This window comes from Ischnura elegans, chromosome 3, assembly GCF_921293095.1.
Source record: "Ischnura elegans chromosome 3, ioIscEleg1.1, whole genome shotgun sequence".
In the NCBI taxonomy this organism is placed as follows: Eukaryota; Metazoa; Arthropoda; class Insecta; order Odonata; family Coenagrionidae; genus Ischnura; species Ischnura elegans.
In genome coordinates this window covers 5,993,956-6,006,231 of record NC_060248.1, presented here as the reverse complement: position 1 = coordinate 6,006,231, position 12,276 = coordinate 5,993,956, and the positions used below count along the sequence as shown (strand labels likewise).

Sequence of the window (12,276 nt, the reverse complement as noted above, 5' to 3'; positions counted from 1 at the left end):
CACCTGCAGTTTTGCATATTTATAAACTTATTTGAAAATTAAAAAAAAAACTATTTCCCGAGACATCTAATGCAGTCCCCCGCTATGTTGAAAATTAAATAATGCCCACGCTTCAAATGCCGTTTCCTTGCTTGAGCATACAAAATTTATGAAGACATCCTTTCATAATCAGTGGATTGCAATAATTGACAAAGGTTCTAATTTGAGATTATCAAAATTAACATGACAGTAATTGACTCAGGTTCCAATAGTGAAGTAAATATTTTGCCAAGCTTGAGAAAAGACGGCATGACACAGAACAATGGCCACTTCACGGCGATTGATGCTCTGGCACTCTCCTTGGAAGGGGATTGAGGGAGGAGGGCAAACGTCCTCTTTGCGCCCTTGTAGAGAGCAGCAGCAGCAGCTAATCTAAAACACAGCCAAACAACTCCTCCTCACCTGCAATTGCTTCATTCATAATCCTCCTCGGTGGCTGCTCACTTCATCAATAGTCAGTAATTGCTCTCGGCACCCCGAGTGTACGTTCTTGAGTGGCATGCACTGCCAAGGGAAAGCGAATAATGAACATCCATTCGCTGCCATTTCAAGGGTCCAAACAATGGGCTCATTTACATGAAGACCGAAAATGTGATTCATTACAAGAATTGGAAGGGTGGATGGATGGAAGGGGGAAATTAAGTCATGAAGAACTAAAATTCTTCCTCAATCTGCCACTGTCGCGTAAAATAGGAAAACTGCAAAGTTGCCGCAGCCCACTTTTCATGAGTTGATGATGTCATTTGAGTTCTGGTCGATTAACTCATTGAGGGAAGGAATCACTCACAAGAGAGTAAAGAGCAAAGAGCCAGATGATGCGGCTCATGCACAAGGCCAAGAAGAAGGGGTGGCCAGCTGGGATTGAGTTTGTGGCCCCACCAGTTCCTCTGCCGCTCAAGACACAACTAACGCCGACAATTCTTCACTGAGCACGGGAAGTAGTCAACAAATCGAAAAACGGAAAAATACGGGGTCTCTTCATTTTTGAAACTCTATCAAAACTAAAAATTATAAACAACTGGAGTACTTACTTATTTGATGACTCATGGAATCTGAAGACACCTAATAAGCATCAAAATGAGAGCAATTTCCGAGCAAATAATAAAATGCAACTCAATATGACAAGGATGAGGAGTTCCAAACATCCAGAATAGACACCACCGCCATCTATGAAAGAGACGAGTGGGCACGTGCACCCAATGCTCGAGAGAGGGTGACTATCCTCAATAATGCCAGCGGCACATACCACACTGGGATATTTTCGTCCTGGCTCGTGCAGACTCTAAAATGGCCTTTTACGAGATAACCATTGACTGGCGTTCAATATTTCGATTGCTCGAATGATGTTTGCACGAAGACACCTCCAGAGTGCATGGAAATGGTTAATGTGATACATGATGCTGATGATGAAATGGACAACAATTTTTGTAAAGTTTGGCAAGTGGTCAATCACACCCTTGCTCAGAAAACATAAACACAGAATGAATCACTAGAATTCCACCAATTAAGCATTAAATCTGTGCAGGATAATAGACAACTTACAGAAATAATTTCATCAGACTAACGCAAACTTCATAGAAAACAGAAAAATTAAAGTTCAACAAACAGTGACGGAGTAAGTATTTTCAAATATTTCACTTAAAATACTGAGTCCTCCTTCCTATCTTAAGTAGCAAATGTCTCGAAACAATACTAATATATATTTACCTATATACAAATCTCCATTTATACGTTAATGAACAATAGACTGCTCACACCTCACTATTGCAAAATTGATTGAAGCACACCACTGACTGAGAGAGTGAATGCAGACCACTCATACACATATACGCACTACATTTCATTCCATTTCACACCAGAATACTACCTTGCGACAGCATTTTCCTGATAACACAAGAGTCCATTAACACCTCAGACATCGTGAAAAAGGCAGAAAAGCTTGAAGCATTGAACAACCCATACCCCTATAGTGTAAGTGTATGTAATATTAACAGATTACACATATATAACATACAAACCATATCTGCACTAAGGTTTTACTAAGTTTATTTTAGGATCCTAAGCACATGAGGTGATTCTGTATAAAAATACATAGTTTAAGTATGTTCTACAAGAAGTACATATATAAGGAAGCATCCATTAAAGATTTGATTTTAGAATCCCAACATAAAACTTGACTTTCCTCTACAACTCTCACCATTCACTGGAAACTCGAGAGTTTCCTCTACACAATAGCTATAAAGTATTAGTCCTGAACAGCCAATTGCTACCATCATATTTTCAGTAAAAATAATACGTTTCACTCGTGTTAAATGATTATCAATTTCACCTATATTCCAAGGCAACAACGAATGAGAATCTTAAAAAAACTGACGTGTTCCCACGGAAATGCTTCTCAATGAATGTCCCGTCAATGAATATAAACCCATCATTTCTAAATGAACTTAATTAAATTGGTGAATCAAAATCAAAATAACATTTCAGCTTAGCTGCAGAGACTTCCTATTCTCACTGATGCATTTGCAAAATTTATCATGCTCTTACAAAGCACATTACCTTGGCAACTACCTCATTAATTATAATTCTTAGTGCCCTATTTGTTAAAAAAATAACCAATTGCATAACATTCCTTCAATTTTCACTGCTCTTTTCCATCAGCCCATGTACATAGTCAAAATTAACAGATACGTAACTATGCAATAACAATAACTGAACCTTCATGAAAACAATAAATCATCTTATTATATAAATACTCAAAATTATCTATTGTTCAGTGCATTCCTTCTTTTCATTCTTCACCGGCGGATATAAGATTCCGTGCTCCTTCATGATAATTTACGAATACAAAGGCATTTGCGTCATTGAAGGTGATTGTTAGTGAAAGGTACCACCAAATATTATATCATCAATCAAAGGAAATATTTAATTTTTTTACATTCCTTTACTTTGGTTACAGCTTCATCTGATTTTATGTGCAATAATTTCAACATTGCTAACTAAAATGTTGAATCATGATCAAATTTATTCTCATCTGTATTTTTTTTATCATAGAAGGCTTCACCTTCCATAGCTTATAAATGAGAGTTGATGGCACCTCCTCTCTAATTCTGTCACCCTTACTGTCGCTAATGAGACACAAACTGATAGCAATGCAATATTAAGCTCACCTTGTGATCCAGCAGCTGGACTCATTCGTAATTCACGAGAAAAATATGCAAAGTAAGAGTTGAGAACACTGACTCAGATACATATCATCCACTGCAACGCAAAACATATAACCTTGATGGCCAAGGAACTGAAGATAGACTAGGCTAACAACCCTTATTCTGAGACATTATCAGAAAAAAGATTTGAATGAAGTATGTATATACTGAAAGATGGGGTATTCTCTAATAGGATTTTCAAAGAATTTGATTAGTGGAAAATGCATCCATTCTTCAGCGGTCAATGCATTAAATATGAGTCCATTACTTTCCAAGAAAAATCTAACCAAATGAACAATCACTTCAATGAAAAACTCATTGAGAGACTGAGGGGATGGGGAATTCAATGAATACACAAGCTGAGAAACAACTGTAATTCCATAACTTCAATTACTTCTAGGACTCAGCATATCACATTCAAATTACTCATTTGCACAAGTTTTGCTATTTACACATGAGAGGAAAGCCCAATTTTGGGATTGGGGAGCAAACGCCCGGACTACTACACAACAGTGATGCAGCTACAATAAAACAACATGCGTGCACTACTGCGGTGCACCGCTTGGATGGCCCTCGCCACCCAACTGGGCCGGGTAGTGGTGCATCCTGCCCACAGCCTGTGGAGCAAACGGCGCTGCACCCGCCACCCTCCCCTCGCCAGAGGTTGCCCTTGCAGCGCCACGCACCGCACGCATGTCGTGGTGGTGCTGCCTCTGGCGCTGTTGCGTTACCTTCAGCATCTTCATGAGTCCCTCCAGCTGCACCATCAGCTGACGACGCGAGTCTTGCAGCGACCCCAGGTGGCTCTCCAGTTCATCCTTGCGCCTACGCAGAGCACGCAGCTCGGCCACAAGTGCTGGGTTCTCCATGCTGCCCCCTCCTCCATTTCCCACACCAGCCGCCTCCAGCTCCTGCTGTCGCCTGCACAAGACAAGACAACAAGGGCATTTGCCTCTCTCAAGCCACTAACACATCTGTGCGCACCATGCAAAAATCAAGTCACACCAACTTTCCATTTTCACAGCAAACTTTAGGAATAAATGTTGAGATTGCAATTCAATGCTTCAGCTGTTTCTATAAATAACATGCTAATTGTTGTCGTTATTTACCTTCTGTCTTACTTGACTGAATAAAAAGGATAGCTCAATACCTGGATTGCAGTGGAAGTTTTCTTTGATCCTGAAATCCATAAATTCTTCACATTACGGGCCCAGCTTTATTTTAAAAACGGAAAAAGGAATCTTAAATTTCAAAGATGACAGAAGCTGAAAAATATCTTTCTAAACTTCGATGCTCAAAATTATATTGAATTGGTTGACTGGGAATCAAATGAGGTAAATCAACCACCAATAGTAGCTGGGATGACAAACAAAAACTTGGAAGACCTTGCTACGGAAAGATCTGTATTAGAAGTACCTTTTCCCTGCCATACACAAGCAGTTGAAAGGATGGTACAAATGATAATGTTAGCATCAAAATCGGTGTGCAGTATAGGACGCAGGCATGGATGGGCTTTATCGTGCATAAGAGACGGAGATTTTCCGCCGAAATTTGAAAAAAATCACAAAATAATTTTGTCAGAGTAATTGATGTGCTTTCACAATCGTGTCCTTCAGAAGGTTGGCTGGGGGACACGGGTGGAACTCGATGGTAGCCTCTTCCTCGTGGTGGGTTCTGGGTAGTTTCTTTATGAAACTAGCAGAGAGCTACTTAGTGAAATGCTTGGTGTTCAGGTTCTGCTCTTTCTCAGCCTTGGCTGAATTTCTTGTTGAAAATAGCTCCACAGGTACGTTATTCGTCATTATGATTGATGTTAATTCCAAATATTTTTCCTTATTAATACTTTTTGTGGGATTATTTACTACCATATGATAACTTATTTGATAATAAATGAAATTCAATCGAAATAAATATTATTTTACCTGCAATTAAGCCCCCAAAATGGAGTTTTAGAAATGTAGGCAAAAATGAGTTGTGTTGTGCGGGTGGTCTATACTCTAATTTTGTTGTTAATTCATAGACATTTTTTTAAATAGATTTTTTCAAAAAAACTTCTAATTTCATTTTCATAAACTATAAACATGTATCCACCCTTTGATATTATCCATTATCCCATATTTTCATAAAATTCGTCTTAATAGCCGTTTGATTCTGAAATCAGCCTGATTTTTTGCAAATTTTTAAACTTTAGAGCTCGGGCGGCAGTGGTTAATATTATCCGATTTGAAAAAAATTTTGTGTGCGAGATCCTTATATCATTTCGCAACTTTCCCACATAGGGCAAATTTGATCAGGAAAAAAAACCTTTTTTCGGCCCACCCTAATGTATATTTTCTCCTTGAGTTCTCCATGCAGAAAAGCATTAGCAACATCCATTTGTTCCAGAATAGGGCCAAGTTCATTTGCCACAGCCAGCAGAACCCTCACTGTTGCAAGACACTGTTGCCACTAGTGCCTATGTTTCCTCATAGTCGTATCCTTTCCTCTGAGAGCATCCTTTAATTACAAGTCTAGCCTTGTACTTTTCAATATTTCCATCCTTATCCCTCTTCAATTTGAAAACCCATTAACTAGCAATAGCCTTACTTCCAGGGGGTAAATCGGTGTAAATCCAAGTCTTGTTTTCCTTTACTGAATTAAGTTCTTCCTTGATAGCTTGACACCAGAGTTCCTCGTCTTCATGTTCCGCGATGCCCTTGCAGTTTTCCGGTACATGGTCCACATAATTTGCAGCACTCAGTGCATAATCCTGAAGACTTTTACGTTTCTCACTCTTCGTGGTGGGCCGTCGTAGAGTTTCTGTTCCAGTTTTATTAACTTTTTTAAAGTTTCATTTTCAACTTCCTCTTCATCGCTAGTCAGTTCTGGTATATGAAATTTCATTTTTTTTCTGACGAAGCAGCTGACAATACTTTTTGTTGAAAGAAATTCAAGACGTATAATTGAGATTCAGTCTTCCTCTTTGCAACAGCAACAGTTTCGTTTCCCTTTTTAATGAAGCCTTGCGAATTTTCAAAGATAATACGAAATCTTTTCATTTCCAGTTTTCTTACCAAAAGTAAGTTACAATTAAGTGCAGACACAGATGAAACATCTCTAATAGTTATCTCAACTTCCTTTTACCATGCTGATGACTTAAATTTCCCCTTCACATTGAGCTTCAAGATAAGTACCTGATTTAGCCACTTTAATTTTTAAAGAGTGTTCCAGTTTCCTGATAATACTGAGACATATCTTACTGTTGATCAGATGTTATGTTGCTCTAGAATCCAAGAACTAGGATAAATCTCCAATTTTTCTATCTTCACATGATGCTTTGAAGCTTAATCCATCTTTATCTTCACATGATGCTTTGAAGCTTAATCCATCTTCCTCTCTTATATTAGTCACATTCGCGTAATTATTTATTCCTGAATTAATTGGTAGTTTAAGAGGTCCTTCACTGACAGCATCTCGATAGCTGTGACCACCACGTCATATTCAGTGTTTCACCAGAGCCAACATCATTTCCTAAGAATGCCGCAACCAAACTTGAATTGTTGCCGAAAACGATTTCACTGAACGTAATTGAAAAAAGTGTCAAGAATACCAAATTGTACATTGAAAAAAAAAAAACTGACATCTCATGTGTACTCGAGAATCAGAGATTGCATCACTACTTCCCGTGTAGAAATATCTTTATTTGGAATTAAATACACTCTCTCTTTAAATAAAAGTCGCACGCCTGATGCTAGAGAAGAGCTTGTAAAACAGATGGAACAGGCCTGATGATTGCAGAAAAGTGTTCAGGATAGCAACGGGAATACGGGAATTTGAATGGGAAAATAACAGAAAAAATTACTATTCAAGTCCTGATTTAGCCATGTATTTGCTATAAAATGGTCTAACTTTCTTAAGTACCGTGAAAAAAACCTTAAATCCGCAGAGAGTTTCTACCCTGCAAAATTCGATGGACTGGAACTGCATTTCTTGGTTTCCAGGATGACTGCACTCTTGTTTCGTACTTCAATAAACAAAGCAAATGCGAAATTCTGCTTTCTATGTTGCACTGCAATGCGGACATCGATCTAGAAACTGCGAAACCTGAAATGATCCTGAACTACAACTCAACCAATGGAGTGTCGATTCTGTGGACCAGAAGTGTGTAAATTACTCCCCTTCAAGACGAACACAAAGGTGGACTCCATCACAATTTCTCCAGTTTTTTTATATGGCTACTCTTGGTGACCACGTGATTTTTGTAGCTAATAATATTGAAAAAAATCCATCGAAGACCAAGAATGGAGTTCATGGAAGCTCTCGCGTTAAGCCTTGTAGATGAACATCTGAAGTCCAGGGTGAAAAAGGTAATCTTCCAGCAGACACAAAGGCTTTTCTAGCTATGAGACTTGGGAAAATTCCTGAAGTATCTGCTTTTACATATGAACCTCAATGTAGTGCGGGTGATTGTTTTAAACGTGGAAAATATAAAAATTATAAGATAGCAAATATACAAATTTTTTCGATTTATATGCAATAATCATTCCGCCTGTGTCAAAAAATGCCACGAATGTCATTAAAGAGACAGTGATGGTCAATAAGGATGAAAAAATAAATTGTATTTAGAAAGTTTGTTATTTTTATAATTTTAATGATTGCATTAACAAATAAGCATATCCATTTCCTTTTTTGTGTGTGTTTTTTGACTTGATAGTGTCTAGATTATCGTCAGCAATTCCTTGAGAAAAATTAGTCTAAGTATTCATCAAGAAATTTGCATATAATTATGCAATACATATTTTTGTCTATAAATGAATGGGAAAAATATTTAGTGCTTTTATTTATTAGAAGTTACCCAAATACGTTAAAACACCCTCAAATTTGAATGCATATTTGGGAAAATCAAAAATGTAAAAGTGCGGCAAAAAAGCCGCAAGCGTGCACTGGCGCTATACTTGCAGGTGCGTGCACCTAAGGGTTAAAGATAGTTCTGAGATATATTAAAGGAACTACTGACCTGAAGCTGTGTGTTAGGAAGAGGAATCAAGATATTCTTCGGGGCTATGCTGACTCAAATTGGAACAGAAAGGAATACTCCAGATCTACCTCAGGCTATACTCGACAAGTTTTTGGAAACACTGTCTGTTGGGGCACACACGGAAACAGACTAGTGTTGCTTTATCATCTACAGCAGCGGTTCCCAAACTTTTTCTTTCTGCGACCCATTTTAGCCCATACGTTTTAGCCGCAACCCCCTAAAAATGGTTGTCTAAGTTTAAGTACATAGTTCACTTTATTATTCTTATACATCTCGCGACCCCTTTCCGAATGGCCCGCGACTCCCCTGGGGGTCGCGACCCCCAATTTGGGAACCGCTGATCTACAGAATCAGAGTATGTAGCACTTGCAACAGCTCTTCCTGAATTAGTCTGGTTGAAATACTTAATGGACGATTTTTGGATTCCACCGAAGTTACCATTTGAAGATAATCAGGCCTATATACAACTACTGCAAAAGTGGGAACATCATAGACTGAGGCACGTCCATGTGAAGTATAACTCTATTCGTCAACTCTACAACCGAGGAATTATAAATGCAGAACATTTACGCTCAGAAGATCAACTGGCAGATTTTTTCACTTAAGCCCCACCAGCTCCCAGGATCATCACATAGAGAAGCTCATTGGGTTTACTTTGATTTTTTGGGAGATGTCAAATGTAAAGTTATTAAATTGAGGTGGGGTGTTGAGATTGCAGTTTAATGCTTCAGCTGTTTCCATAAATGACATGCTATTTGTTGTTGTTGTTATTTACCTTGTCTTACTTGACTGAATAAAACGGATAGCACAATACCTGAATCACAGTGGAAGTTTTCTTTGATCCTGAAATCTATAAATTCTACAATAGATGTCAGAATTTAAGAATAAATAAGGGCAGGCTTATGAATAAATGTCGCAAAAATATAAATGCAAGGAGTAGAAATAAGAGTCTGATAGCACTAAGTGGGCACGGCCCCATGTCACCCAGCAGGGAGGTAAATAAACTCCTGCCTGGTGGCTTGAACACAGCAACTCATTTAACCACAATTATATCCCCTTCTTCCACTGGAGAGGCCATCATTTAATTTCCCAGACAATGCCATTCCAAATTGCATTTCCCTGACTGGTATGGACCCCGTATGAACTATGAATATTTACTGGTCAGAACTCAGAGAAAATATAAACCCGCATGACTATCGGCTTCTGCTCATTACACCTAGACTGAAATGGAAACATTCTAGACAACAAGGTTTGAAGGCATTTGTTTACACACTCAGTCTATGTCAACCCTAGGGTTGCTTTGATTGGTGAGTGTAGAGCTCAACACAGACTACAATTCTCATGACACCGGATAGAGGCTTTTCAACATTCTGGACAGGGGTGTTCTAAAGTTCCTGTCCCCAATATGTCACCTCACTCTTCACAAGGAATTTGTGGTTGGGAATGTTGAAAGGCTTCACCATTCAGCCAAAAACCAGGCCATCAATATTTTGTTTATTTTGACTGGAAATTTGATTTCCACTGAATAAAACACTAATTGAAGAAGAGGAGGGACCTGAATATTATTAATCAGAAGTGTATACTCAAACAGATTTCTCCATTTTCCATAATAATATTGAAGTTTCAACATTGGCCTCAGCTTTAGGTGACCACTGCACCCCAGCCTCCTTGAAGAGAACTTGTGCCCAAATTCAATCGGTCAGCGTGCAACTAGACACATTAGCCAACCACCTAATTTTCAAAATTCATTTCACAGCTAAAGGTATGTCGTTCCACAATACGTACAGCAACTGACCACTAAGCTTTAAGAGGTTTGTAAACTGGATTAAGTGATAAGGGGTTTTGCGTTGCCACAGGAGCAGCAAAGACTTAACAATCAGTGAATGTGGGATTATGACAATTACCTGAGTCCACCACTATACACACACACACACACTTTAAATGCAATGAAATGCCTACACTGAGCTGATATCTCATGCACCTTGTCCAGCAACTAAAGGCCACTTCAGTATCCCATTTGATATTTCCTTGATTTCCACACATAATTAATTATTTCTCACAAGAAAATATTGTTTTCTTCCACATTAATTGTAAGGGGATGTATGATATGTTTTATGGATTTTTGCACTTGAGGATTATTTTTAAAATAGTATATTTGGAGAAAATAAAAAAGGGTCAATGCAAAACTTTAAATGACTTTAAGGGAAAATCACCACACCAGCCTTTCTTAAATTTAATAACTACTGTAATTAATGTCATTCTGGCATTAAGAAACAAGATAATTTTACAGGGGCTTTGCTATTAACAGCATTAATGTTTTAGGACGTGCAACTTAAATAACTGAAGAAATTGGGTTTTTTGATGGTAACCATTAGGATTGGAAAGAGGAAAAGAACCTTAACTCCACCTACTGTGGTTAAAAACTTTTGGGCTATGTTGACGCATCAACTGTTGGGTGGCCCCGATGTTTCCTCACCGATATTGGTTTGGGGCCTTCTCAAGGGCATCAGATTGCCTTAATGAAGCGGCCAGCATCGGTCGGGATATGTTGTGGCCACCCAAAAATTGACACGACAATATAGCCCAAAAGTTTTTGACAAGCACCTGCAAAAGTTTTAGCAAAAAATTAACTCCCGTTTTCAAAATTTCCAAAAACTCCTTGTTCCTGGTAATGAAAAATAGCAATGGAAAGAAAATTTGATTTAGCAACCAGCTGAAAAGGGCACATTGCTTTCACTGCTGTTTTTTTATATTGACCACTATTTAACAAAACAACAATTATTCTTGAAAAAGTAACCTCTAAACCCAGGATTGACATCCTCAATCATGCCGGAGCAAAGACCCCGAGTTTGCAAACAAAAGCGCATGCACGTGCTTAAAGAGTGCAAATGATTCGAGGAATGTGTATTTGGAATGTACGAGAATGGCAGTAAAGAGAAGAGAGCATAAGAGAGGCCATGGAAGGGAGACATGCTCAAAGGAGAAGTGCAAACCACAGGATGAGGGCGGTGCGTACGCACGCTAAACAAGGCCCTCCCTCACATTCACGCCCACACCAAAATCTATCACATACCTATCCATCAGACCATCTATCCATCACAATTTTGGCCCCAAAATAAAAAAAAATGCAATTTCTTTCTCCCAGTCATAAATACTGTATTTATGGGCATGGAGACATCAATTGTAATATTTACTGACAATAAAACCAAAAGGCAGCACCTATTTCTATTGCTGGGGATCTACTTTCAAACCTTTAGCAATGTCTTCAACAGGAAAAATCTTTGGTATAAAGACTGTCACTAAACACAGTCCAAGAGCTCACTGTTCTCACATATGGGTCTCTAATTAAGTAAAACTGCAGGGAAGAAATCACTGCTGAGGGGAGATTTCTCGGAGAGTGGTCGGGCAATGTTCACCTACAGCTATGGACCTAGACATTTTTCAAGGTTTTTTTGAAAATTTCCCCATAAGAGCTTTAAAGTTGCCATTTTGATATTTAAAGACTGTAAATTCAAATTTGGAGGTTCAATTTTCACAAAATTTGTTGAAATTTCCCAATACATTTAACTGTTTTTGGCTTTAACTGCAATATTTAAGTAAAATTTCACACTTTTTTTGGCTTAACATATGGCTTTTCACGAAAAAAAAAATGGCATTGTTTAGGTTTTATTTGCCATTTTGAATGCAGGGCAGCAAAAATAGCTTGGAAAGGTGCCTTTAACAGAGAAGTCTAGGCAGGCAGAAATTTCTGATACTATCACTGGATAGAATAGTGCCACTTGTCTATAGTTTGATCAGGGGGTCTATTCTCTAACTCGAAGCGCGGTAGCTTTCTGGTGGAAAGATGCTTAATTAAGCTACTTGCTCCCACTTGTATTCTCTAACGCTGAAGCTCCGGCGAAGGGAGCTTGCAGAAGCTACCGGTAGCTTATTAGGCTCCAACCCTTATTCTCCATGGGATTTGAAGCTACTTCCGTAGCTTCAAACTAGCTACCACGGTAGCTTCGCGAAGCGCGC

The 12,276-nt window shown here is 38.5% G+C and overlaps 1 protein-coding gene across 1 annotated transcript in view; it reads right to left on the bottom strand.

The window, feature by feature from the left end:
* Positions 1–12,276, bottom strand: part of LOC124156658 (dystrobrevin beta) — a 102,075-nt gene that overhangs the window by 41,244 nt on the left and 48,555 nt on the right. Inside the window, exon 11 of the mRNA XM_046531318.1 lies at positions 3,974–4,163. Within this exon, the coding sequence (XP_046387274.1) occupies positions 3,974–4,163 (190 nt within the window). The remainder of the gene's footprint in view (positions 1–3,973; positions 4,164–12,276) is intronic.